Source organism: Aspergillus neoniger, assembly GCF_003184625.1.
Source record: "Aspergillus neoniger CBS 115656 unplaced genomic scaffold BO87scaffold_11, whole genome shotgun sequence".
NCBI classification, from domain to species: domain Eukaryota; kingdom Fungi; phylum Ascomycota; class Eurotiomycetes; order Eurotiales; family Aspergillaceae; genus Aspergillus; species Aspergillus neoniger.
In genome coordinates this window covers 37,854-65,644 of record NW_020291139.1, presented here as the reverse complement: position 1 = coordinate 65,644, position 27,791 = coordinate 37,854, and the positions used below count along the sequence as shown (strand labels likewise).

The window sequence follows — 27,791 nt, the reverse complement described above, 5'->3', positions numbered from 1 at the left end:
GGAAAATGCATGGATGGGACATCAGCATACTAACACAGAACAGGGTGGGCGGACATATGCGAGTTATAACTATAATCCGAAACCAAACCAATAGAATCAATAAGACGTTCTTTAAAGCCCATCTCTGCTTACTTCATTCGTAGACTTCCCTGTAATCTAGCTGGGAAAACCCAGGATCCGACACCCTGTTCTGTCCGATGTTGCATTCGGTCTTACCTGCAGACTTGTCGAAGCCTAAAGCTTCCGTGAACTCTGTTCTTCAGGGAAATCCCAGGATGGAGATGCATCTGCACCGTTTGGTCTAGTTGCACGAGCGAAATCGTTCACAACCCCCTCAATCTCAGCTACAGGTCGTACAACCTCCACCTCCGCACCGTAGTGATGAGAGTACCACACCTCTGTCAGATTCTTCTGGCGATCTTCAAGAGATGGCTCCACAAAGAGGTATGGAAATCGTTCCCTCATAACCTCTAATGCTAAGACAGAACTGCGGCCGACGCTATCGCAGAAACGTATTTTGGAGAATGCAGGAGCAAAAGAATTCTGCAACTGTGACTCCACCGATTCAGGATACTTTCCGGCTGCGAAGAGCAGCAAGTTGAACTGCATCAAGGAAACCTGACCAATATACGAGCCACCGTATTGAGCCCGATTGTAAAGACCAGTCAAGGCAGCGATAGCGCCCATGCAACCGGCGCCGGAGTCTGCTATAGGCAATGGGGATACCATGGGTTCCACACGGCCGAGGAACCTCCCATGACACCTTGCAAACCCGGTAAGCTATCTGCAGGTCAGTACTTCAGAATGTCCCTGCACAGCTTATTTTGTGTGTAACATACGCAATCCGCTATCTGTTGCCATCCTGGGCGATGGCACCACTCGCCTTCATGCCCAAAGCAGGTTTCGTCTACGTAGACAATGCCTTTCCCACGCTTTCTTGCCATAGAAGCCATACTCTCTGGATTGTATCCAAGTTTTCGAAGCGCGCCAGGGCGGTAACCATCAATGACCACGTCAGCATCGGCGAGAAGGGCTTCGAACTGGCGGCGGGCCTCGTCAGTTTTGAGATCTAATTCCACAGCACGCTTGCCCATGTTATTGTCGACCTGAAAGAATGGTACGTCAGGAACCGTTGGCGATGTAATCTTCAAGACATCCGCTCCATATTCGGCTAATGTACGACCGATGATGGGCCCTGCAATGACACAACAAAGCTCCAAGACCTTGACGCCTTCGAGTATCCTCGGACTTCCACCAGGGTTGAACACGGCTGGAGGTGTCTCCCCTGGCAGGCGCATGACCTTCCACCATGGTTCCTGAATGTTCGTTCCACCCTGCCCGGTAATGTGAGTATATCTTGGCTTTCTGTCCGTGTGCGCTGCAAGGAACATCTTACATGAGGGGTGTTTATGAATTCCTCATACTCATACACCGTTACCCCTGCTTGCCGACGAGTCTCATTGAGGGTCTCTAGCTCAGCTGCAGAGAATTTCTGAACCTGGCTTTGAATAGTGTTTATGATCTCATCGTAGTTAGTGAGATCCGCGCAGTGGCTGTCTAGGCCGATCATATTCAGAGTAGCAGTGGGGTTCAAAGAGCCATGAAGATGGAAGAACTCGTTATCATTCTGGGTCCGATACATACTGGTGGCCATGCGCCGGTACGGATTCGATTGTGCAGCATGAATATCCGTATCTTCATATTGTCAGTCTCCGCTCCCTGCACCATGGAAAAGAGCACAGCTTGTCTCACTTTTCATGTACCGTTTGACCTCGGGGTCAGACCAAGAGTATCCATTGATCTTGGTGATCAGTGCTTGAAAGCCAAAAAGCGTTGCCCTTTCAAGATTGATTGTAGTCTTTCGTTCACATGGCTTAGTCCCTGATTTTAGATCCGCTAACAAAGCTGTTAGGGCCCCTTCTATCCCCTTGAGAGCGGCCAGGGTCTCGGTGACCTTGAAAGGGATCGGATAGTAAATCGTATCTGAATCAGAATGAAATTGTACTTGGCTAGTAAGAATATCGACTGGAAGACCGAGGCGTTCCGGTTTCTGACGAAGAAGATCGAAAATACTTCTTGCCTCTTCTGAGGGCCGATACATGTTTCTGGCTACCTGTGAAATGAATGATGCAGCCCGATAGAGCTAGCAGGATCAAGTTTTGGTTTCTTTGCTGACTGGTGCCCGCAAACCCATCTACACATCAATGTATCAAGGCCTCATAAATAGCTTCAAGAATCAGTGTCTCATGTTTAACCCAAGTCACCGGTATCTGGGTCATGTGGAATGGGCACAATCCCTTGCATTGATTATCATCTCATCGTATTCTCTCACGAGTCTGACTCCGACCATCACCGAGTGACCGTACCGAAACCATGCAACTATGACATAGCACTGGTCATATCAGGAAAGGAGTGCCAATGCTTCGTATAGTATCAATGGATAGATAAACGATCGTCCCTCGCTGATGCAATCCGTTGTCCCACATCCGGACTGGGAACAAGTACGGAGGAAGATGTGAATAAAACCAAATAGGAGACAAGAAAAGCGCACCTGCCCCTGATATCATTTCTCATCTCGGCATTTGCCAACGCTGAGGTAATACAGAAAATGTAACCTCATCCAGTGGACCAGTGACGCTGCTCTCTAGTCATACAGAGATTGATCTGATGATGTGCGTAATCTCCTTCCTGGGTAGGTTCTCCGATGCGATACTTTGGCCACACAAGGTCAAGCAGCATGAAAGGCAGATCGTTGCATACTCGCCAGGAAAACCCTGCTTGCTCTTCTTTTCAGACCGCGGTCCAGTTCCAGCGATGCCATCTTCCATGCGGTCCATTCGCAAGCAAGCTAAAATTAGAGAATGTTCTTTCTTGATATTAGCCTGTGTCTTGAGAAGTATAAAATAGCACATCTCGATGCATGCCTCCAGAACTCGCAGATAATGGCATCGGACCCTTCTTTTCATCTCAATTCTGGCACGAAACCTTGTCATATCTCTTTAGTTTTATTCGAGCCCCGACTTCGTTATTCACCATATTTTTCTTACACAATGACTTTGAGCTCCTTAACAGACATTCTCCGCAAAGTAGCAGATAATCAGGGGCTTCGTGGTGTCTGTGCTTATTCTCCTGGCCTTTCTGGAATCGGCTCCTCCACGAGGTTGAGTTACACAGAGCTCGACTCATTGGCTACGTCTAATGCTATAAAACTGCGACGGCTGCAGTGCGACGCGAAGTCTTCTGTCATACTACTTCACTTCGAAGATCATCTGGACAGTATCATATGGTTATGGTCTACCTTATATGCCGGCTACATCCCTGCAATGTCCACTGCTCTACCTCGAAGTGAAGATCACCGGATAAGGCATCTGTGTCACTTGAGCGAGCTGTTCAATAATCCTATCTGTCTCACTCGAAAAAGCCTCCAAATCCTGTTTCCAAAAAAGTCTCCTTTACACGTTGTGACCATAGAATCCTTGAGCGACCCACCAGCCGACTTTACCGCTACTACAGAAACCAATTCCAGAGTACCCATTGGCCGCGGTGGCTGGAATCCTGCTTTGTTGATGCTCACATCTGGAAGTACTGGTCTACCCAAAGCTGTGTCCTTGACGCATAATCAGATCTTGGCTTCCCTCCACGGGAAAACCCAGTCCTTACGCGTTGATGACACTGCTCACTCATTTTTGAACTGGATTCGTCTCGATCATGTGGGAAGTTTAATCGAAATCCATCTCCATGCACTGTTTGTCGGGTGCGATCAGGTTCACGTCCCATCCGACGAGATCATTTCTCACCCAGCCTTGTTCCTTGACCTCATAGGTCGACATCGGGTGGTTAGAACATTCGCGCCCAATTTCTTCCTCGCTGAACTTGGCCGCTACTTGGAACCCCCCCGAGGAGAAGATGGACCTCACTTTGACTTGAAATGTCTGCGATACATTGTGTCTGGTGGGGAGGCTGTTGTTGTCAGTACCGGTGCAAAAGTGTCGCGATTGCTGGCCCAACACGGCGCACCTGAAAATGTCATCGTCCCTGGATTCGGCATGACTGAGACTTGTGCAGGGTGCATCTATAATTTGGAGTTTCCTGCACATGACACCTGTAACAACAACGAATTTGCTGCTCTAGGCAGATGTGTTACTGGCGTTGAGGCACGAATTGTCTCCATAGCGACGGATAGCATTCTTGCGTGTCCAGGAGAAGTAGGCCACTTGGAACTCAAAGGCCCGCTTGTATTTTCTGGTTATTACAACAATCAAACAGCCACCAGCGAGGCTTTCAGTCCAGATAGCTGGTTTCGAACCGGGGATACAGGTTACATAGACACAGATGGCAGAATCAATCTGTCCGGCAGGACGAAAGAATTGATCACTGTCAACGGCGTCAAATATGTTCCGCAGCAGTTGGAAGCCGCTATAGAGGACGCAAACATACCGGGGATTGTTTCCGACTGTGTGATCTGCTTTCCATTCCGTCCCAGGGGTGCAGACACAGAGAGACCTTGCGTCATCTACCAGCATAGCTACTGCGTTAGAGATGCCAAAGCTAGGTATGAGACGATGACTGCGATAACGCACCGCATTACAATGATAACAAATGTGCGCCCGTATATTCTGCCTCTACAAAGTATACAACGCACATCCCTGGGGAAGCTTCCTCGTTCTAACCTGCAGCGGGAAGTTGCAAGTGGCCAGTACAAAATGGAAGAAGCTACTAACAGTGACATGATCAAGAGATATCGACAATCGATATCCAGACCACCCGGGTCCCCAACCGAGCAAGCAATCGTGGACGAGTTAGCAGAGCTTCTATCCCTACCTCAAGAAGATATCGGGATCGACACCGACCTTTTCGAGCTTGGCCTTACCTCGTTAACGCTTATCCGGCTTCAACATGGTCTGCGATCGAGACTGACACTAAATGAGCCAATTCCCCTCGCCACGATGATGGCCCACAATACCGTCCGTGGTTTATCTGAAACATGCCAACACCATCACCAATACGTCCCAGCTGTCAAGCTCCAGCCCAACGGCAATAAAACACCTCTATGGCTCGTACACCCCGCCGCAGGCGAAGCTCTCATATTCATCAACATGGCCAAGCTCATCACAGACAGACCCGTGTTCGCATTCCGCGCCCGCGGATTCCACCACAAAGAGCCATACTTCACCAGCATCGACGAATGCATCCGCACATACCACTCCGCCATGAAGAAGCTCCAACCGAACGGCCCTTACGCTATACTTGGATACTCCTACGGAACGATGCTAGCATTCGAACTTGCCAAGTACATCGAGAAAGAAGGCGATCAAGTTCAATACCTAGCCGGTCTTAACCGCCCTCCATATGTCAGTCCAATCCTGAAGAAGGTTACATGGACCGACTGCCTGTTTAACATTTCTTACTTTCTCGGCCTTCTTTCTCGGGACTCATACCGGACTCTCCTCACGGAGCTCTCCGGACTCCCCAAGCAAGAGGCCTTGGCCAGAGTAATCGAGGAAGTGGATCCTGCTCAGCTCCTCGCGTTGGATCTGGATAAAGGCGGCCTCGAGCAGTGGATAAATGTTACCTTCAGCCTACAGGAGATAGGAAGAGATTATGAGCCGAATGGAGTCGTCAACGCTCATATGGATGTCTTTCATTGCACTCCGCTGGAATTCTTAAATGTTACACCTGAAGAGTGGAAGAAACGTCTAGCTGTTTGGGATAACTTTTCCACAAAGAAAATCAATTTGGGCCATGTGCCAGGTGACCATGCTAATGTTTTGGGACCGGACCATGTTCAGGTGTTTGTGAAGAGGTTGAGTGATGCAATGGCGTTGCAGGGTCTTTAGTGATTAGTCTCTCTTATGTCTTCGCTTGAAGCGGTGTAATGGCAGTGTGTGAGTTTATGTAATCTCATATTTATAGCAAATGTTTACTATCACCTTTCTTGGAAATTACCTGAAGGTCAATGACCGTTAAGATTTGCAAAAAACACTAACGGGGAAGAGTATGGCGAACCGCAGCCGCGCGATGATCCCTCCGCTTGGAGTGCAATGATGTCCTGCCAAGCCTATTTTTTTTGTGAACTCTGCTCAGATTATCAATTGTTTTTGAGTTGAGGCTGTATTGTCTATATAGACAGATATTCCGGCCTCAATACGTTGGGCGGAAGTCCAAGATCGCAGGTCTTCAGTATTGATCACTTTCCTCTTAGGACGATAGAAATGGTGAGCTTAGTCTTGCCAATTAGTCAAGCTACGGAGATGGGTGAGTCAGATGAATTTCCCTTTTTTACAGTTCTTGACTTTCAATCAAAGCAATTCGAGAAATGCATTTCGACGTTCCCAAAGTTGTATGCATTCTATATAAACTGGGGATATAAGGTATCGCACAAGTAATTTAGCTCGTCCATATAATGTTTCGATCAGTTACTGAGTCTATCTCAAGCACTTCGAGAAGAGGTATATATACAGCTGCCCACTCAAACACCGGTTTTCTCGAGGAATTTAGTCATGGTTGTCAAGCAAATAGCCTGAGCTTCTTCCAGGTTCCAATTCTTACCCAACCGATAAGGAACATGGGCTGCGTTGGGAGATTCGAGCACTTCAACCTCATTACCCTTTTCCCTCAAATTCTCTGCAAACTTCATGATGTCATCATAAAGGACTTCCGATGTACCAGCATTGACAAAGACCGGGACGCCCAGTTGAGTCTCGTTTCCTAGGAACGTGATCCAGGAGTTACTGCTATCCCACCCCTCAGGAGTGAAGGCCTTCCGGCCCCAGTCAAGGAAATTCTGTTTGATAAAGTCGGTGTTGTAATTGCGGTTCAGGGGCGCATTCTCAATGGCCTTAGAGCTCAGGTCGACCCAAGGAGACGACAAAATTGCACAGCGAGGTAACGGAAGCGCCGGGTTTTCCTCATTGATGTAGCGGAGCAGTGCCACGACGAGATTGCCGCCTGCCGATTCGCCAGCGAATACGATCTGAGATGGTGGGATATTAAGGACCTCGAGAGCATAATTGTAGGCAGTGATTCCATCCTGAAGGGCGGCAGGGAATGTGGTTTTCTTATCTCGAGACAAGCGGTACTGGATGGCAAGCGCTGGCCATCCGGACAATTTGCAGAGTTCATTGAGGCCTACATCGCCAGTTTCACCGGGACGACTACCGAACATCACATACGCACCTGGGTAGAAGTGAATGATTATTCGCTGTGGGGGCTTAGCTGGGGCCTCCGGGAACCAGACAGCCCCAATGGGTAGGGGCTCAACTCCCGGAACTGAGCAAGTGATTCCCTTGTAGACTTCGGATTGGGTTTGTTGTTCCTGACCTTCTTCGGTCTTCGTGGTGATGGTCTTTTGGGGGTGGAGCACAATGAATCGATCCCCCAATGAGCCTGCTTCCAGTGGCTTTGGCCAGAGTTTCTGAATAGTCGTCCAATGATTCAAAAGCATAGCCCATGCACTGCACGTACATGCTGTTTTGTATGACCAAGCAGCATTGGGCCGAAGAAATCTCGGGATGTTGTAAATCGCTACGACCAACAGCCGTGCCGGGACGGTGATGAGGCTGTATACGGTGTAGCAAAAGATAAAAGCCTTGGAAGGCATGGTGATTAGTGTAGCTAGCACTTGGTGCACATGTCGAGGTCTGAGACACGGGGGTGGGACTCCTCATATAGCTAGCCCTGCGGGTAAAAGCGACCGTAACAACCTTGAAAGAAACAAAAAGATGATGACAGGTACATATGCCTCATCACGCTAAGCAATTTAGTGTGGGGGCTGAATTTCCAAATTCTCAACCTGGTTCGCTCAAGTTGCATAAATCTGGACGTGTTACAGGCATCCAGCCTCATCACAAGTGGAGATGCGAGGCTGAGATCCGCTACGGACCGTCCGGCGCCCTGTTCCCTCGTCCCGTCCCACAATTAGCGCATTTCATGAAATGTTCCAACTGGAAGTACTGCTCTGTACGTATTACGTAGTGTATTGAATCGATTGATTATTACTAGACCGGCTTAGACGACGTGTACACAGTCCCACTTAATGGCCAACTAGCAGTGTAATACTACTAGCCACCTGGGCAGGTGTATGCAACGGATAAATGCTGATCAGTGCATGGAGAACTAGGACGTATCTAGCACCTGGGCGTAAATAAAGACATCAGGCCACCTGCTCTACCTGGACTAGCCCTAGGTCTTCCTCTCCGTCTCCCACTACCGGGCCCGTGCGTGGACCTGCACTCTATGGTTCGCAGACATGGGTCAACTACTTGAACTTGGACAGTCCCCATTCTACTAGGTCCCTAGTTAGCGTCCTATAAGAGTATAACAATACTAACGCCGCAGGTAATCAATGACATATGTGAAAGTTGTAAAGATCCTTGAAAGGTGACGGGTCCCACCCAAGACCACAGCAGGCGCATCTTCATGAGCGCATCACGGCGGCCGTTAACAGTCGTTGTGGGTATTTGTTCGGGGGAAAGGGCTCATCAGGCATATGCCTCTTTAGAAACTGTGCCTCTTGTCAGTATTCAAGTTTAAGTTTTGACCCAAAAAGATTTATAGTTTACCTTGCACTGGCTCCCAGCCCTCTTCAACAGACCATTCTAGCAGTGTTCCTTGGGCACCATAATCCGGACCATATTGCAGTGTCGCGATAGACCCATCTTACATTTCGCTCAATGCTGTAGGTAGTGACATTGAAACCGCCGCCGATGGCACTACCGCATGCTTTGTCACAAAAAGAGCCGCAATGCGTCATATTCGACGTGGACTAAGAGATCGTACAAAATGACGCGACGTGGTTTAATCTCGAATGCCGATGTCTTGATTACAATGTAGCCAAGTTCGGCGAGGCCGGAAGATTTCTGCGTGTACCTAAGTTTCGGGGTTCGAATTCCTTGTTTAATCTTTCCTAATTTCTCTTTGTATGACTCAGTCAGCGTATGGTGTATTGGTCTGCTACATGGATCTTTAAATTATCCATCTAGCCATATCTACTTTTGTACTGAGATCCGTCTTTAGCTCAATCTTCACAGTTGATTTTGCATGGCAGCAGCAGATATTCTAATCGACGAGAGCATCAACATGGTAGTTGGGCGCCCAAACCTTGAGACAGGCAGGTACGACAATAGCACCAGCAGGCTTTCCCTGGACTGGGATACGACCAGAAGATAATGTCGAAGCACTAACCGCTAGACCAAAAACGATATATCGCGTGGTTCAAGCCAGGCGACGGAGAGATATGTGTCCCAACAGATAACAAACCCAGTTCATGTGAAACCTGGTGGGAAAGAAGCCCGTCTTACACCATAATTGGCTACTATACCCCAGCACCGCGTTGAGGTGCAGGCTCATTGCTGGAGACCGGTCTTTTCGACTTGGCATACATCAAAATCACTCTGGAGTGGAAGCATATGTTTTGAAAACACTCGATGGTGGAAATAATGCTTCGAAATGCTTTCAGGGTGTGAAAGTCGTTCGTGCCCCTCGGTTGAGGTACACTTCAAAGTCAGGACGGCCTGCCAAGATATCGGAGGAACTAATTAAATGGCTCACTCCCCTTGCTCCCAACCACCTCATCTGTCTACCTCTCATCGCCATGGCCCAACCAGTTGACCCCCTAGCTACGGAATCTCTACCACCGTATGAAATCCTCCACTTTATGTACGGTGTTGGCACTTACGCCGAATTAACTATACTTTGCTATGGGAAACGATTCCATATCACGATATCCGCCGAGAATCTTCAAGGAGATCCCAATGTCGAAAGCGAATATTTGTCTCTACTCCGCAAGCTGGATTCGGATGAGCCATTCGAGCAGAATGATGATGTGGGCGATCCAATGGAAGAGCTATGTTTCTGGATTGCTTTCAAGTGTAACTCAGAGATGAGAGTATTGGGTTCCGAACGACAACCCCAACTTCACACTCTCTATGATTGGTTTTATCCTGACACCCTCATTCTTACTCCTAAAATCATTGATGGGAGGCTGAATGTGCAATCCTCTACACCGAGTCAGCAGTTCCTGCAGGAACTTACGCCAAATGTGGAATTGCCCAGTTCGATCGCAGACTTTGGGATTCCAGTTGTTCCGCCCTCGAAAGTCTTGTTACCACATGACACGGCAGGGGGAGACTTATCTCAACGACCAACGAAGGTATTCAACGAGCGTGGAATGCCACGTTTTTTCAAAGCAGCCCATGTCAGTGAAAACGCAAATCGAGAAATATCAGTATTGCTCCGTATTCAGAAACTCGGCCTGTCGGGCATTATCCGTGCGCCAACGATACATGAGTTCGTGGATTTTCAGAGCGGTACATCCAGGATATCAGGAATTTTGATGGACTACATTGATCATCGTGACATCTTGGGATATATCGATATACCAAGCACCCCATTATCAGTTCGGATCAATTGGATAAACCAGATCCGAAACATGATAGAAAAGTTACATGCTGCGGGGATAGTTTGGGGTGATGCGAAGCCGGACAACATCCTGGTCGGTGCTGACGATAATCTTTGGATTATCGACTTTGGTGGGGGCTACACCCATGGCTGGGTCGATGAAGACAAGGAAGGAACTATGGAGGGGGACAGCCAAGCACTTTCCAGGATTGTTAATTTTCTCTTGGATAAAAGCTCGGAATAATCCGTCTCGTTCAGTGGGTGGAAATGACCGAGCGAGTTCTCCTTCTTTGTCAACAGTGTAGTTGAGATGCGTTCGCGAAGTGATTGTTCTCTGATTATTCGTATTCATTCTATTGCGAGATACTCATCGTCCCAGCCTTCTGGATCCTTTCACGAGAAGATATGACCAAGTGCCGTTTTCAGAAAGCACAAAACAAGACCAGACAACCTTAAAAGACTTGTGAATGCTAGATAGAGATCGTAGATGCTGTCCAATCCAGTAGTACTATATGTAGCAATTCTCCAGGCAAGGTCTCACTGTCTAGTCTTTCTCAGTATGCCGAATGGATTACTTTATAAATTAGTACACTTTTCATTAGGGAGACAGTAACTCAATTTACTTCTGGATAGAGACATGGTTTATCGGTATGGCCTATACATATTGTTTTTAAAATAGACTCAGGGGTTATTCAGCTGAGACTACAATTAATTAGGTCTTATCGATGTAAGCACAGAAATAAAACTGTCATTAAACAACCCGGTTTCCATTATCTCCCTAAAGGCCGGCTTATCATCAACCCTATGATTAGGCTTAATTAGCGCAGTCTCTAGCTTTCTGAAGGTGTAAAGCTTAGACGATATTGCTGTAGAATAAAATAAAATTCATATATATAAATATACAGATAATACAAATACTGAAACCTGGGAAGAATACAGATATTACATTTCTCTGCAACTTGAGAATCGAGCTCTCTTTTCTGTTTTAGACCGTAATAGATGTTCTGACGCGATCCCGGGGGGTCATAATGATGAATATAACTATCACAAATGACACCCAAGCAAGTATACCTCTCCCGATAAATCCGCCATAGCTCCAAGTTCAAGTGGGTCACTAGTCATACTTTCAAGCTCCCAGAACAATGCCGGCACGGGTGAGACCTAATTGAGAGCAACGAAACTAATATCATTGACAAATCGATAGTGGATGAATATCACGCCAAAGACAATGTGATCCACTAACCATAGAGAACGCGGACGCGCTCATATCTGCCAAGTGTTGGCTATTATATACGGCGATTATGTTTTAGTCTGAAAGAATTGACCTAAACATCACAGACGCAGAGTTTACAATAATCCGGAGGGTTGGGGCCCTCAGCTTGAACTTCCAATCAGTCCAACAGAACTTTTGCAGCAGTTGGTAGCTTGATCAGAGTGGCACTGTTGCGTGCACATGGGCCATTTGAATATTACGAAAAAGAGGGAGATTAATATGAAAGTTCAATGCGTCGGCGTTCAGACCGTAGGTAGCATTTGTCTTTCTGCCTTATCGATCACTGGTGTGGCTGCCACGGCGGCAACGAAGAGAGATGTAGAATTAATGATCAGGAGCTTCATATTGGTGGTCTTGTGTGTAGAGGCAATTGTACGGTTTGAAGGACTCGAATATAAAAGAGGATATGGAGCTTTGGAACTGAATCTCCGGGGTGTGGGGGGTTGTTTTATAATGTCAGTGAAAAGCTGGACAGTTGAGAGATTCTGGTTGATATGACTAACTACTACCTTGATCAGTATACCGTGGCTGAGAGACTCAAAAATTGGGCAGACACTACTATTACCGTGCTATCTACATACCTCCCCTCCCACTGTTAATCACTCGCCATTCTCGGAGGTTCAAGAGGGCGGTTCGCTTTGCGAGGAAAGAAAGATTAAAGAAGGAAAATAGAAAAAGATAATAGGACCGGGATTTGAACAGGTGACAAAATTTCGATTTTCTTGCCATAAACTTCTTCGGTATGCACTAGAGCAGAGCTAGCTTGGCTCTTTGACTTGTCTACCTGCCCTGTCTTTCCCGGGGCTGGGGCTGCAATAAGATTTCCACCAGCTCTCTGGAAATCAAGACGTTCCCAGCTGTGTGTTATCTAGCTTTGTGTGACTTGCTACAGCAGACGCAAAGGAAAACAGATTCGTGGGTCAATCATTGGCAATTCAATAGACAAAGATAGAATGAAATATTAGTGAGCAGGCCTACTAATATTTCTGTCTCTAGAAATTGTAAGTCAATAGGTAATACAATGGTTGAGATATATTAATGTAAAAATGATATTTTGTGTATGGTACCACCTAAGTGAGCGAGCCGGGCGGGTGGTGAAGAGTTGTGAAGTGACTGTTGATTCATAGCTTGACCTATGTAACAATTGGTTCTTTCGTTGCCATTCCAGTACAGCTTCACTGGACTTCCTTTAATTTGGCTAAGCTCATTACCATAATGGAAAAAGAGAAACACAGTGGATAGCCCACAACATATGTATCACAAAGTTGGGGTAGGATAATACGACCCATGGAACCCAAACCCGATGGCCGAATCACATATAGCACGTCCAACCTCCAGCATAGTACATGCGTCCAAGCAGAGAAGGTAACTTGTGCCTGTGTCTCCATTAAGAACAACACTCAGAAGATACCCCGCATCTTCGGCTTGTGCTTCGACATCGGGGATAAAGATGGCCTCACCAGGGGTATGGCGGTCCTGCTCCCACAGCCAGGATTTTTGCGTGTCGAGGTCGAGTTTTGCAATGGCGTCAAAGAAGGATGACTAGAACCAGTTGGAGATGTCATTAATGAATTATGAATAAGCAATAATTCCATAGACCGGGATAACTCACTTTTCCTCGATTTGCAAGGTTGTAGACATATCGGGTCTTTCTTGTTTTAAAGCGCGTGTTGATCGTTGGCAGGTCTCCGACACAGTTGTCATCGATTCTCAATATTGTCTCTGCGTCTGGAAGACAGGTGGATCCAGCTGTGCTCTCCTCGGTGGCCCTGTGGTTTACAGAAGGCAGACGGTAGCGAACCAAGCTGGGGCGCGAGTGCTCACTGCCATAGTACCTCGTGACATTGGGACCGGCGGAAACCATGGCCTCATAGTATAAGCGCTGGATCACCTCGTCGGTAGGATACTGAATAATATCACAGATAATGTCGGTGGACCCGTCATGGCTCGTCTCCTGCCATGCATTGACAGTATGGAAGCAGAAAAACGCTGGGCTCACGTATGTAGCGACGACGCCTTTACCGTGTAATCGGTCAACAACATACCATCGAGCCTGCAGTTTGGAATCGAAATGCAAAGAGTCTGCTATGTTTCTGTCCCAGAGTAGTTTGAGCCCGCCGGCTCCATAGAGGGCAGGCCAGATACACAGAATCACATAGTCGGTGCTGAGGAAGAACGAATGCAAGTAGGCTGCCTTGACATCGGGGCCCGTAATGGTTGCGATGATCTCGGTCTGCCCAGTCTGTGCGGAGGTCCTGAAGATACGGTATGTTGCGTATCTGCCAATGTCAAGATTGTAGTTGTAGGCATCTCCTGTCGTGGTATCGAACTGGGCGTGGGCGCACGAGAGCGGCCCTTTGAGGTCGGAGTGCAGGTCGCTTTGCCGGGTTACTCCTATGGGCTCCAGTGTATCGGGGTGGATCTTGAGATATTATGAGTTAGTCTCTCGAGAGATGTGTCGAAAAGCTGGGGAGTACCCTACGTGTTTCAGCACATTAGCATCGGTCAACGAGGTCAAACTGCGGAATCGAGCACTATCAGGGCGTGCTCTTAAGATTTCCGGCATACCAGGGGCCTAACGCGTGGTCCAGTCAGAGAATCAATTTGTATTCATCAGAGGCTTGAAAAAAGAACGAGCTAACATTAGCATGTAGAGTGACTCCAGCATTGACAAGCCCCGGGTCCTTGGAATTGAAAGGCGGATGGAATATTGACTTGACTTTCCGGAATATACTCTCACAGGGATCCCTCTTCTGCCCGAAGGTCATCCCCTTCAACGTGCCAGACTTTCGCGCTTCTTCAACAAGGGCATCGACTTGTCCTCGCGAGTTGTATAGCACCTTGCACGTTCCTGTGGCGGATTGGGGCACCAGCTCAAATCGGTGCACGAAGGAGAACCCATTGAACCAGTGGCTGAGCTGGAAGTGGCTGCCCTTGACTTTGTACGTCCCGGGGCCAATTCTGTACAACGTACCAGCGAGCTGGTTTGGGAGGGATCCAACGACTTGGAGCTCAATGGGGGTGCTCGTCTCGACCGTGGCTTCGAACTGTGGGAAGATAATATCGTCAGCTAGCGAGCCTCATCAAGCGTCAGACAGGGCTACGTACGCCTGCATCATTCGGCCAGTCCTTAAAAGGTGCTCTGGGACACTCTTGCTGCGCCATCTGTGTGACAGATTGAAGGTTATGTCTGCGCGGGGAATGCCAAGCAGAAAGTAGTGCAGAGGGTGCGGGGGAAAAGAGAAAATATATATATCTATATAGTAGAATACAAAATTTTGAATAAAATCGGAGAAGGCCACACGAAATGGTCAATAACAGGTAGTGTGACTCCCATAAGGGTTACAAATAATGCCTTCTCGCCAGACTCTTGTTGATCGCCTGAACCAAGTTTGAGGGAAAACACGCCGGCTGAAGTGCGCTCCAATTTCGGAGGGATTTGTTTTGTTTTGTTTTTTTTTTCCTCCTTATAAGGTCTTAATTATTATCATTATTAATATTTCCCCTTTCATGTGCCAGCAGAGTTTGGGCCTTTCGGTCGGCGACGTTTTTACAAGCTGCCGGATTTATTGCGGGCGTGGTCGATTTCTGGCGCCTGCTTCGCTAGGCAGGCAGCATGATTCTCAGCGACTACTTCACGCAGACTTTTCCTTTCAAATTTTAGTGTATAGAAATAGCTTCAGCTTGGTTCTACTTAGTCTATGGTTCCATTGTCGCCTCTTGCACCGATGTCAAAGGATTCGCAGATAGTCCAGGTTTCCAATCCTGACCCGGATGTAGACCAGGTGACCAGGATCCCACTAGACCTTCGTCGATACAGGATGGTAATCACAATCGCTGCAGCCTGTATTTTTACAGGAGCAGGGTTACTACCAGGGATCCTATACATTGTCTTACTGAAGGTTGCAAGGCTCAAACTTTGGATAGGTACGCAGTACCTCTTCTCCGCACCGGGCGGAGGAGAGCGCAGTAGCTGTACTGGCTTGCTAACAAGATAAGCCCTACAGTATTTATGTTACTCGCATCGGCAATCGGCGCATGCAGTGTTCTGGCTCTGCTCCGCCGGACCTGGACCCTCGTTCGCTCTGACTCTACCTGTCGACCGACTGGAAGCAAGCGGCACCATGTGAGTCTAGTTGTGATTCATATTTGGTCCATGGCAAACTTTTCAACTGGCTAATACGATGGTATGTTTGCGCACATAGCTCGATTATTTCCAATGGAACTTTTTCACGGGGTTCTGTTACATCGCAGCCCTGATGATAGCAGCGATTAGCACAAGCCAACACGACGACGATAACATCGCGGATACATCAACTCGACTCATGAGTCTACCCCTGCCAGTTCTGATCCTTCAAATTAGTAGCCAATTGCTATGCGCTTGCGTGATGAGCCGGATGCACGCTCAATATCCGTTCCGCGTTTCGTCGATGGACAGAACAGCGCTGGTGCGACCCGGGGTCTACACCATCGTCGAAGACGTGCTCGCAGTTGATGGTGGACAGGGAGAGGGGTATCGCCGACTGCTCAATGCTCGATATTGCTCGAGCAAGGCGATTCGTGTTCTGCTGGCGCGCCTCGACTTAGCGTGGGGCCTTTCTGGAGCGATCGTGGCGACAGGGCTCATCATTCTCATCGTGACTCTCTCAAGCATTGATACAGTATTCCTCATTGGTGAGTTGAGCTATTCGGTGTTTTGGGGGAGTCTCTCGCTAATGCCTTATGTGTTTGTTTCTAGGATGGCTGGTCCCCTGGGGGTGGGCCGGACTGCTGGCTGTGGCTACACGATGGATGTGGGACATTGCGCTCATGCATGAAGAGGGCGAATTATCTGCGAGGTGAGGTAGTAGGATGACACCGTGCTACATGGACATTGTCTTAGCGACCTACTTAGTATAGCTTGTAATGGGAGCGAGCGCATAATAATATGTTGGGGAACGACGAGAGGGAGGAGCGGGGGCGCACCGCCGGAGTCCGCGGCGATGGTTCCTGGGGTTGTGAGAGCCCACGAATAGACAACTGATACAGTTCTTGTGGCCAGATGAGGGGTTCCAAGTGTAATTAGTTGCATGCAGCAAGGTCCCTGGTCGTGTCTCGGTGATAAGACGGCCAGTTAGGGCCGGCGCTCCTAGCGGCACAGTCGGCTTGCATCCGGAGTGGTTCCTTGAGTCAGGGATTCACCAAGTTAGCATGCTAGGCAATTCCTGGGGGCAGATAAAAGTCAGCCCCGTCATGCCCTTTTCAGAAAGGTACAATTAGCCGCATAGACCGTGTAACAAGGCTTGACTAGAACTTGGCTGGCGTTCCGGATCAACAGCCTTAGCGGCGCACTGATTGTTGGCCCCCGCTCGTTGACCATAGTATTGAACGATCCTTTAATACCGAGGGTTTTTGTTGGAGACCCTTGAGCGGTCATTCCGGGGAATGTTAGCGAAATCAGGCGCACTGCACTGCATTGCAGCTCGCATAAAAGGCCACACCACCGCGTCCAGTCGCGCACTCCACAAGTTTCGGAGAGATAAAACTTAATACCACTATATAAATGGCAGACCAAGACAGGGCTCGGACTCGGACGGAAGAATCCTTAGAAGCACAGTTGCGGTCGGCGTGTGAAGAATGCCACGCGCGCAAGATCCGTTGTGAACTGTCCGTGGCCACCGGCGGAGGTCGCTGCAAAGCCTGCGCGCTAAACCAACGACAATGCCTCTTTTCGCTTCGAAATAGGATAGGGCGACCGCGAAAGCGGCCTCTTTCCAGCCCGTCCAAATGCCACAAAGCGTCGTCTTCATTACAACACCACCATCCGACAGCGGAAACTCCCACAAGTGACCCCCCGCAAACTTCCCTGGCGCAAACGGGTCCAGCGCAACACATGGGTAAGCCTTATCAGCAGCGCACCACTGGGGGGCCCCTGCAGGACGGTCAAGCGCACATGTGGAGCCCCGGCCACGCTGGATGGAATAGTGGGTCTACATGGCAAGCACAGCAGCCAGGCCCTGTGCTTGCATCACCTTCAGCATCCTTTGATAACTTTCTACCACCTGATCGTCGTGGCTGGGATACTGTCGGCCAGTTAATCATTGACGGGTCGGGTATTGGTTCTCTGTCGGACGCCTGTCTCTCAGATATTGGGTCAGTGGGCGACTCCTTGCCGATCGACCCGATCGTTCTCCTGGGGAGTCCGGGGGCCCTGAATGAGCTCGACGGAGAGGGGCGTAGCGGACCCGGAGACAAAGGGTTCTTGGATGCGTTGAAACTTTACAGCGGACTGCATAACAACTGCAAATCCACGACGCTCGATCTCCTCACCGAGGCCGGCCGGTACAAGGTGCAAGTAATATGCAAACTCTTTGACGAGCTGAGTCAGGCGGCATTTACACTCCAGGACGATACTTTGCATGCGTCGCCGACATTGCGTTCCGACATGTCTGAGGCCAAGATCATCGCGGTCGCACTCAGCGAGGCAATCCAGGTGTGCATCGACATTATCCAGCACAATTTCCAAATACACCAGTGTACTGCTACAGCTCCAGAAAATTGCGGCTCGCGCAATCTCTCGGAGCAGCAGCTTCTTCTCCCTGCCAGACCTGACTCACAGAATGACCAAGTAGCTGGAGCATGCATCTGCCTCGCCGGCGCCGACGAGAAACAATTGGGCGTTCAACAGAACGGCCTCGAGCTCCTTATCTGTTTGGAATTCTTCCTGATTCGGTTCCGCCATGTCATGTCCAAGGTCGAGTGCCTGGTAGCCAGCGCCGCACGGGGGAGTTGCGATTGCTGGATCAGCTATGCCCCTAAAGTAGACGCTGCACGCTCGCAGGTCTCTGCACTACTGAAGAAATTCCGCAACTTTCAAGACTGATGGGGGTATAATTTGTTGCTGTGAATATGGGTTTCGCAATTACTACTCCGTACTAGGTAGCATAGATATACAATGACAATGACAATAACAATTAGTCCAGGCCATCTCTCTGTACATCTTCTCCACTAATTCCCTTTCTGAGTCGCTCTGGAAGCAGTTTGCTCTCCCTAACAATTTTGGTGGCAAGCGCCGACAAGGGACTCGGGCTGAGGATGTCGAAGATGGAAATTTCCGTCTGGAATTCACTTGCCATCCAGGCTCTAATTTCAACTGCAATCAGCGAGTTCACTATCATGCAGTCAGCATCGAGATTTTATATAGCTGTCTGGACAGGGTTTCAAGCTTACCTCCATATGTGTGTAAAGGCTGCGCACTGTTGACATCTTCCACAGGGATCATCAGTACCCTCGCCACCCGCGAGACAATCATATCCTCCGCAATGCCCGACGCCGCTTCCAGTGACTCCGCTTTGCAAATTGCTTCCAGACCAGCCTGAAGCGCCGCATCGTTGTTTTCTACTCCACCTGGCTTCCACAGCGTCGAGAACTTGGCATCCCGCGCCCAGTGAGCCCGTCGGAGGACATCGTCCATCTCCTGGCTCGCGCTCAGGCCAGTGATGATCCGCGCCGGGGCCTGCTTCCCCCGGCCCTGTCCCTGGATCTGGCGCTCAGATCGAGGACCCCCTGCAATCGCAAGCCCCACAAGATGATGGACCTCCTTCTCAGAAATCTGGAATGCCGCAGTATGCGCCAGGTCCGCTGTCTTGTCGGACTCGGCGATGTATCCGACGTCGCGGACGGCGCCGAGATCAATCGCCGTGGCGGGAAGGCCCTGCTGGCGCCGGAAGCGAGCCAGGGCATCTTCAAACGCGTTGCCGGCTGCGTAGTTGGCCTGTCCTGGATTGCCGATCACACCAGAGATTGACGAGAGCAGGATGAAGAAGTCGAGGTCTGGCGGGACGAGCTCGTGCAGGTTCCAGGAGCCCTGGATCTTGGGACGCGTACTCGTGATTCAGTCCTCGTAGGACATTTTTTCGAAGACGCCATCCTGATCATTACATCCGTGTTAGAGGCGTTACGGGCGTTTCAACAGGGAACCAATGAAAAGTAAAAGAAAGGGAGGGATGGACCAACCTTGAGTACCATCGAACATTGGATCAAACCCTTGATCGGAGGCATTTCAGCGGCACACTGTGCCAGCGTAGTCTGGAGACTGGCCCGATTCGATATATCGCACGCATAAGCCCTTGCATTGCAATCGTGCTGACGCAGCTGATCTAAGAATATTTTCGCTTCCTTCCTGGAGTCCCCTGATCGAGATATGAACGCAATATTTCTGGCCCCATGCGACAGGAGCATATCGGCAATACTGCGGCCAATCCCACCCAATCCACCAGCTAATAGGTACGTCGCGTCTGGGTCAATCGTAAACGGGGTTTCTACCGGGGGAACGACGGGGACTAGATCATCGTCTCGCGCCTGGACGACAACCTTCCCAGAGACCGCACCGGATTGCAGGGCCCGGAACGCCTGCTCAACCTGTGCGTAGCTGTACGCGGTCAGCGGGACCAGCGGGTGGAAGCGCTTTGTGCGGAACAGATGGAAGATATCGTCGAGCGCCCGTGAACATTCCATGTGGACGGGGCTGCACTGGTGGTACATCTCGAGGTTGAATCCGATATAACTGACGCCGCGGATAAAGGGGCCCATGTCGAGGCCGACTTTGTTCAGGATATCGCGTTTGCCAATCTCGACGAAGCGCCCGTGGTCTGCGACACAGGTCCACGACTGCCGGAGGAGCTCGCCGGAGGTCGAGTTCAAGACGACGTCGATGCCGCGGCCAGCAGTCATTCTCATTAGGCCTTCGGCGAACGTCGTATCCCGCGAGTAGAAGATGTGGTCCTCGGCCAGACCATACTGATTAATGAGCAGGTCCTTCTTCTCTTGGGACCCGACGGTGGTGTAGATCTCGACGCCGAGGTGTTGGCAGATCTGGATCGCAGCTTGCCCGACGCCGCCGGCACCGTAGTGGATCAGCGCTGTTTCGTTGCGGATCAGGTTGGCCTTGTTGACCAGTGCGATCCAGGCGGTCAGGAAGGATACTATAGCTGTCGTTCCGTCTTCGACAGTCATGTGGGATGGGACGTGCTGAATGATGGTTGATCGGATGCGGACGTGGCTGTTGAAACTGCCCTGCAGCATGCCCACAACTTCACAGGGAGAGAGCCTCAATCAGCGTTTTATTCTTTGGTCTGAGGGATATATATGGAACAGTACCTTTGTCACCCGGCTTGAACCGGGTAACCTGCGACCCAACATGCGTGATGATTCCGCCAATCTCACAGCCCAGAGTCGTCGTAGGCACCTGGCCCAGCGCAGCCATGATGTCCACAAAGTTGAGCCCTACAAATGAAATAGTTAGTAACAGAGAGATGAAATTGGTCAGGGGACAAACCGGTGCAGAGAACCTTCAACTCAACGTAGTCTGGCTTCAACTGCTCGCGAAACTCCTCGTTATCCACAAATGCGAACGTGTTGAGCAAGCCCGGTTCCCGCAGGACCATTTTCAACGGCAGATTCTCTTGGAAGAGTGGCTGCTGACTCGCCTGGGGCACCCTGTCTATCTGGGTGATTGTTGAGTTCAGCTCCTCATCTTCGAAGACGCGTGGGATGTATACGCAGCCGCCGTCTTCGGCGAATTCCCAGTCTCGGGATTCGCGATCAGAGTGTCTTGTTCTCAGCACGGTCCGGAACACCTCGTAGACGATGCTAACAGCAAGCTCATCCTGTGGGTTTGTCCCGAGCGACAGGTCGAGATTGCCGAGTCGTTTGGTCGAATCTTCTGAGCGGACAGTGCGCAACAGTCCGCTGGCGACTCCTGCAAAGGGGTGGGAGGCTGCACTGGCAACTTGGCCCTGCCGGGTCACCCAGATCACACCTGCGCTGTTCAAGATTAGGCTCCTGACTGTGACAAACTCGTGTTCGGACATGTCTTCGAGCAGTGCGTTGTCGAGCTCCAGGAACGACACTACAGCCTTGCCTGTGAGATCCTCCGGTACTGTGTCAAGGGTAGTATGGCTGACGGAGAAATCACGCTTGGTGAGCAACTCCCCAAATTTTTTGCTGAGCACATCACTCTCACAGGGACAGTTAGCTCTATTGAGAATGACCACCTCCGAGAAATCATAATCAGTGCTGACAGGTACAGCAGTCATCATAACAGAGACCCCTCGTAGGTCTGGGTCCGCAGAATCGTCAACGATGTGATCGATACCCGTGAAGCCAGCTTGTTTCAGCAGGGTGTCCCATTCCATCTCGTCCCGGGGCGTATTCCACCATCTTGCATCAGAACCTAGAACAAAGGCTGTCCGGGGCTGATTGGCCGTTATCCCTGCCACAAGAAGCTTCCCATCGGGTTTCAATAGTTTCTTGACCGCTGCTAGCGTCACCGCAAGATCCACTGTGGGCATCAGGTTGGTCATGATTATGTAGTCGTACGAGCCAGCCTCAAACCCTTGTTTCTCGGCGTCTTTTTCAACATTAAGCCGCGCCGTTTTAAACGAAGGCCATTCCTTGGAGATGGTTTTGGCCTGGGTGAGTGCCTCGGACTCGTGTGTTGCCAGAGTATATGTCGTGAGGCGTGCGCATCCCGCTGACTTGGGTGCGACGCGTCGTAAAACAGACAATGCGCAGAAAGCTGACCCGTCTCCAATCTCGAGTATTTGGCTATCAGGATTGACGTCTCCCGCACGGTCGATGAACCCCGAAACCACAGAGTTGACAAAGGATCGATCGACGGCGTCATTGAGGAATTTGGAAATAAGGTCGGACGTCACGATGGGCTCGGCTTCATTGCTGCGACTCAGGATCTGCGTTAGCCCGCTTCCTACTGTGTCGATCGTTTGCATCACTGGGCAGGACTCGAGGTTCCCGGATTCGCCAAGGGTCTCATCTAGTGGCTCGACTGCGATTGTCTTCAGGAAATCGATGTACCGTGCCAAGGTTGGACTCGTGGCCTGTCCTCCCTCTAGTTGCGGAAGGGTGGAGGACGCTTTCCGGGCGCACAGGATTGCAGCCCGATTCCAAGCTCTGGCCTCTTTCGAGAAGGTCGGCGAAAGTACCTGAAAGGACCCCCAGAGCCTCGCAGCTGTAATCGGAGAAGATAAAACATCCATCCGCCAATCCATCCGTGTGCAGATCTTGCGAGGAGCATGGCGGAGTTGAGTTGAGGCGAGTTCCGTGCAGACGAATCCCTTAAGAATAACCTTGGGCTCACTCCAGGCATTGTCCGAAAGGACAACATTTCCGCTTTGCTGCAGCCGCAATTTGGGGTTCAGCGTGCTGTACCCGCTCATGCACGATCCAACAGGTGGAATCGAGGCTGATACATAAAGCGACTCAATCAGGCTGGGAGCCATGGCAGGGGAATCATCCTTGACCGTCCTACAGCAGATCATCATCTGGAAGACCGCGTCTAGCGGGCATCCGGGCCGCCGTGTCCTTGATCTGCAGCTCGCCGTGACCGAAACCGTCACCCGTGTAAATCCGCGTGATGTTGCGGAAGGCAGGACCAAAGAAAAGACCTAAGTTCGTCAGGCGGTCGTAGAGCCGACTGGCCGGTTGAATCTTTGTGGGTTTCTGGAGAATCGCCGCGTGCTCCTGTTTGTAGGCGTTCCAGCTCTGGAGGATTTCAACGGTGTGGTCGACCTCGTTCGGGTTACTGGCAATAATGTTTCGTACAAGGCCTGTACAGTGTTCTGTCGCGGAGTTTTCATGGGTCATGGACAGAATGCTGAAGTGTGTCCAGTGGGTGGCTGTAGTGCCGCTGCTCCGGGTGCCGATATTATGCGGTTGGAATTGCAGGATCGTCTCGACCACCGCGTTAGAAGAAGAAAAGACCATTGGTCTGGAGAAGGTGACGTCGTGGAATTCGTAGCCCTGTATCGAGTGCGCGTGAGATCCAGCCACCTGTTTGCAGGCCTCCAACACCATGGCGAGCATGGCGGCACCGGGAAAGATGATGATTCCCTGGATTTGATGGTCCATGAGCCAGGTGATCTCCGCTGGGCTGATAAAATTGTGCCAGCGCGGGGCAACGGTGCTGTGATCGTCTTTTGGGAGGCCCAGCAAGTCGGTCCGCGGTGTGGTCCTCGTCCGCCTGATTCGTGTACTTCGGGCCTCGTGCCAGTATCTTCGTTTATGGTCGAACGGATACCTTGGCAGATCAACCAGGGGTTTGCACTGGGCCCATGGCGAGCAGGTGTTGGAGTTGGCTCGTCCCAGGTCCAGGGAAAATCCCAGGGCCCAAAGCTTGCCGGCTGCATCCAGTGCTGTCGCGGTCGCACTCTTTCCTCTCTGCAGTAGAGACGTGTAAGTGACCGAGTTGGCATTCAGATTCGGAACATGCGCTACAATATCGCGCAATGGTCCCTGCAGAGCAGAATGGGGCCCATTTTCGACTAGAGCGTTCACACCCGGTAATCCCTTGCGTCGGATCTTGGTAGAACTCTGGCTCAGCAACGCCGTAACTGCGTCGGAGAAGCGGACGGGGCTAAGAAGGTTCCTCACCCAGTACTCCGCGTCCAGGCTGGAATAGGGAGTTTTGGCGCCAGAGACAGACGAGAAGAACGCAACATCGGACGTCGTAGTAGTGGGCCAGACGTCTCTGATTGATACCAGGTACTGCTCCGCAATTACTTTCATATGCGGGGAGTGGTACGCAATTTGAACCTTTAGCCTCCTGCACCAGACATCGTCACTCTGCAGCAGACTTTCAATCTGTGCCACCGCACATATATCACCGGAGACGGTCACGCTCTGGGGGCTGTTGATGCATGCCACTACGGCTTCTCCGTCCGTAACCCTGTCTAGATAGGGTAGGACCCCGGACTGTGACAAGTTGACCGCCAACATAGCCCCCTGCCTATCGGGCAAGAGACCAGCAATCTGCCCGGAATGTAGGCCGCGAAAATAGGCGATCTTCCATGCTGCGTCTCTGCTGATCGCTCCGCAGGCGAAAGCTGCGGCTGTGGTGTGTTAGCTACCCAATCTCCGTAATCTCTGGATTTTACGTACCAATCTCTCCACTCGAGTGACCCACGACAGCCTTTGGGCGCAGCCGCCAATGCTTCAGGAGCTCTACAAGGGCCACCTGGACAACGGTACACAGTACCTGCGAGAACCGCGGCTCATTGATGCGGCTCTTCTCCTCCGACTGATTGAGCTCATCAAGGATGGAGAAATCGCTTCCAAGCGAGAGTATGTATTCGTCCGCTCTACGCAGGCTATCGCTGAAGACCTCCATCTCCTGCAGCTCCCGGCCCATTGCAAACCACTGCGCTCCCTGTCCAGTGAATACCCATGCGCAGGAAGGATCCTTGAGCAATCGTGTTGCCCTTGGGGGGGGGGGGGTGCTTTCAAGCACCTTTTTGAGATTCTGCAGCGACTTAGCGACGGCGAATCCGCGGTAGTCGAATATTGTACGCCTCTCGGCGAGCGTGTACGCAAGCCCAAGCTCATTGTCCAGCATCGGGTTGTACCCCTCCTCAGACCTCTTTTGTTCTGGGTCATGACTGCTCCCAACAAAGTCCGCGTATGTCTGGGCAATGCGGGTAACACCGTCTGGTTCCGGGGCCGAAAAGACATATAGCTTTGGTGTAGCATTTGAAACGTTATCCAGAGGGTCAATGGAAATCCCGGAGTCTGGCGTTGATGGAAGCGAGATTACATGGGGCCGCGTGTTGTGGTTAGCGGTGATGTCCCTCTCTGGTCGGGGGTTTGATCAGCACATATGCTTCTACGGGAAGAGAGATATTGCTCACATACCGGCAAGATAGTGAAACGCGTCATCCAGAATGACATGCGAATTTGTACCTCCATACCCAAATGAATTGATGCTCGCTCGGCGTAGCCCCGGCGTTGGCCACGGCGTAAGTTCAGTAGGGATGCAGATGTTCCATCTTTCCAGGTCAAACCGCGGATTCGGCGCCTCAAGGCCATACACAGCGGGGATCTGACCCTTCTCGAGAACGAGAATCGTCTTGATGAGACCCGCAAGCCTCGAGGCGCCTTCCAAATGTCCAATATTGCTCTTGACAGACCCCACAAGCAGTGCAGGACACCCATCTGCTGCCCTTGCGACTCCAATGGTTTAACCTATAGCGGACAGCTCGAGGGGGTCGCCAACGGGTGTCCCTGTCCCGTGGGCCTCGAAATACACCGTTTCAGAAAACCCGAGACCCGCTGCCTTGTATGTGGATCGAATTAGGCTTCTCTGGGCCTCTGAGCTGGGTACTGTGATTCCTGGTGTTTTCCCGTCTTGGTTCATACCCGTGCCCTGCATTCAGTGCGATTTTGTTAGGAACTGCAATCCCAATAGGTATGTATATTGTAGGCTTACCCTAATAACTGCCCTTATAACATCATTGTCTCGAACGGCGTCCATCAGCGGCTTCAGGACTATGACGCCGATCCCTTCGCCCCGTCCGTAGCCATTGGCTCTGCTATCAAAGCTGTGGCACTGCCCGTCAGGGCTGAGGAAACCCAGCGCCGATAGCCCACGCCATACCTCGGGCTGGATCATGAGATTGGTGCCTGCAACGATGGCCTAGTGTTGATGAAGCTTAATTAGTACCTCTACTGACCGAAACAGTTTTGGAGGGTGGGTACCATCTTGCTTCCTCCGTTGTGAATTTCCTGACATGCCATGTGGAGGCCGACCAGGCTCGAGGAACAAGCGGTATCAATGAGAAGAGAGGGACCGCGGAGGTCGTAGAACCACGACAAGCGGTTGGCAATCATTGCGCCACCACAGCCGGTCGACGAATACGGGGACATGTATGCATTCTCTCGCCCCGAGGTGACTTCGTAGTCCTTCGTGAAGCATCCTACCATCCTGTTCGCGTGTGTTTTAGTGTTCTGTTCCGCTACTGATTGGTTTCTTGACGTACACCGCTGTTTGACTCCCTGTAACGGTTCTCAAAGGCATCCCAGCTATAAAGGAACATGTCAGCACCCATCCTGTACCGGGATGAAGAATACAACATCTCCTCCTACTTACCATTCTCAAATGCTTCATAGGTCACCTCCAATAGAATCCTATGCTGCGGATCCATTCCTTCAGCCTCGGTCGCAGTCATGGAGAAAAACGGCGCGTCAAAGGCCGCAATGTCCTCCTTGAGAAAGTGGCCCTCCTTGGTTGTAATCTGCCAGGGCAGGTTAGCACGGTGCACATCCATTCCTAGACAGCTGGCAGTCCTCGCTTGCCTACGCCACTCCACAGCATTTGGGGGTAAGCACTTACAGCGCCCTGTCGATCAGCCGATGGGTGATAGTACGCCTCTGGGTCAAATCGATCAACGGGGATCCGAGTCTTGGCCGACTCGCCTTCCGCAGGATGTCCCAAAATCCACTGGCGGATTGGGCCTCGCCCGGGAAGCGCCAGCTCATCCCGACGATGGCAATCGGTGGTAATTTGTCGTCCATGTTTGGAGTATGGAAGCTGACCCTGGTGATAGAAGGGACTATTCGCGTTATTCAAGATGTCCCACTTACGGTGGAGTAAGTGGCGATGGGATAGATACTGAATCAGGTATGATACCCACGGGAGAGAGAGCTGACTGCGTTAACGGGGCTAGGTGGTGGTGCCATGCGACTCAATTCGGCATTTATAGACTGACCATGAACAAGTGCTTAGGCCGCCTCCAACTCCAGCATACGGCACAGGCCTGCAATCTACTGGCTCTATTCTAAGAGCCCGCCAATATCCAGATCTCTCATACCTCGTGTTAGCCTCAGTACCAACGTTGGAAGCCGCCTGGTAGGTCTCTGAAGGAATCTCTTAGCGCCATCCAACCGCCCACTTTCCTCCGCTAGAAGAGTAGAAACGGACTGAAAAAAATAATGACTGAGCTTTGACACATCAAGCGCCATTTCGCTGAAGTCTATCTAATTCCGACAGCGGCGGGTTCAGAGATCTCTCTGCCCGGGATTTAAATGTTGCCGCCAAACACCGGAGCTCACTGGCCAGAACTGGTCCACAGATCAGGGCGCCTTCACAGAGAGGTCACATTGAGGAAAAGACACCGAGGCATTGAGGGGGCAAGAAGAGCCCGAGAGCAAGAAGGAATGTGTCTTGTAGTCTATATCGGTGATGTCCGATCCATGCCGGAGAGGATTCCAATGCGATTCTTCTCTGAATGGTTTATCTTAGTAGTAACATAGGTAAGGATAGGTATATCTATTGAAAATGAGATATTTT

At 50.7% G+C, this 27,791-nt stretch overlaps 8 protein-coding genes across 8 annotated transcripts; 4 read left to right on the top strand and 4 right to left on the bottom strand.

The window, feature by feature from the left end:
• Window positions 1–234: 234 nt before the first annotated feature.
• Window positions 235–2,101, bottom strand: BO87DRAFT_395685 (CAIB/BAIF family enzyme; the record flags this gene model as incomplete). The annotated part of the gene is made up of 4 exons (XM_025625199.1): window positions 235–780; window positions 840–1,334; window positions 1,397–1,695; window positions 1,753–2,101. The coding sequence occupies 4 exons, from the start codon at window positions 2,099–2,101 to the stop codon at window positions 235–237; spliced, it is 1,689 nt and encodes a 562-aa protein (XP_025481091.1).
• A 949-nt stretch (window positions 2,102–3,050) lies between these two features.
• Window positions 3,051–5,837, top strand: BO87DRAFT_405638 (thioesterase domain protein; the record flags this gene model as incomplete). Its single annotated transcript, XM_025625945.1, has 1 exon — window positions 3,051–5,837. One exon carries the CDS (start codon window positions 3,051–3,053, stop codon window positions 5,835–5,837), a length of 2,787 nt encoding a protein of 928 aa, XP_025481090.1.
• A 568-nt stretch (window positions 5,838–6,405) lies between these two features.
• Window positions 6,406–7,589, bottom strand: BO87DRAFT_375256 (alpha/beta-hydrolase). The gene has a single exon (XM_025622987.1). The coding sequence runs from the start codon at window positions 7,442–7,444 to the stop codon at window positions 6,470–6,472; it is 975 nt and encodes a 324-aa protein (XP_025481089.1). The 5' UTR covers window positions 7,445–7,589; the 3' UTR covers window positions 6,406–6,469.
• A 2,003-nt stretch (window positions 7,590–9,592) lies between these two features.
• On the top strand, window positions 9,593–10,642 carry BO87DRAFT_405636 (uncharacterized protein; the record flags this gene model as incomplete). Its single annotated transcript, XM_025625944.1, has 3 exons — window positions 9,593–10,150; window positions 10,188–10,307; window positions 10,421–10,642. The coding sequence occupies 3 exons, from the start codon at window positions 9,593–9,595 to the stop codon at window positions 10,640–10,642; spliced, it is 900 nt and encodes a 299-aa protein (XP_025481088.1).
• A 2,593-nt stretch (window positions 10,643–13,235) lies between these two features.
• Window positions 13,236–14,836, bottom strand: BO87DRAFT_305208 (uncharacterized protein; the record flags this gene model as incomplete). The annotated part of the gene is made up of 4 exons (XM_025619312.1): window positions 13,236–14,093; window positions 14,154–14,246; window positions 14,314–14,718; window positions 14,780–14,836. The coding sequence occupies 4 exons, from the start codon at window positions 14,834–14,836 to the stop codon at window positions 13,236–13,238; spliced, it is 1,413 nt and encodes a 470-aa protein (XP_025481087.1).
• Window positions 14,837–15,399: 563 nt separating this feature from the next.
• On the top strand, window positions 15,400–16,513 carry BO87DRAFT_385299 (uncharacterized protein; the record flags this gene model as incomplete). The annotated part of the gene is made up of 4 exons (XM_025624717.1): window positions 15,400–15,598; window positions 15,679–15,797; window positions 15,877–16,345; window positions 16,410–16,513. 4 exons carry the CDS (start codon window positions 15,400–15,402, stop codon window positions 16,511–16,513), a joined length of 891 nt encoding a protein of 296 aa, XP_025481086.1.
• A 654-nt stretch (window positions 16,514–17,167) lies between these two features.
• On the top strand, window positions 17,168–18,533 carry BO87DRAFT_414767 (Zn(II)2Cys6 transcription factor domain-containing protein; the record flags this gene model as incomplete). Its single annotated transcript, XM_025626649.1, has 1 exon — window positions 17,168–18,533. The coding sequence occupies exon 1, from the start codon at window positions 17,214–17,216 to the stop codon at window positions 18,531–18,533; it is 1,320 nt and encodes a 439-aa protein (XP_025481085.1). The 5' UTR covers window positions 17,168–17,213.
• A 167-nt stretch (window positions 18,534–18,700) lies between these two features.
• On the bottom strand, window positions 18,701–27,016 carry BO87DRAFT_433312 (uncharacterized protein; the record flags this gene model as incomplete). Its single annotated transcript, XM_025627653.1, has 14 exons — window positions 18,701–18,768; window positions 18,881–19,523; window positions 19,667–20,742; window positions 20,810–20,935; window positions 20,988–22,939; window positions 22,980–24,558; window positions 24,608–25,297; window positions 25,358–25,600; window positions 25,688–25,868; window positions 25,932–26,125; window positions 26,176–26,426; window positions 26,482–26,524; window positions 26,592–26,797; window positions 26,835–27,016. 14 exons carry the CDS (start codon window positions 27,014–27,016, stop codon window positions 18,701–18,703), a joined length of 7,434 nt encoding a protein of 2,477 aa, XP_025481084.1.
• Between the last annotated feature and the right edge of the window lie 775 nt (window positions 27,017–27,791).

What these genes read in the sequence shown, in the direction of transcription:
- BO87DRAFT_375256 (XM_025622987.1), bottom strand. Translation starts at nt 7,444, where the DNA reads ATGCTTTTGAATCATTGGACGACTATTCAGAAACTCTGGCCAAAGCCA.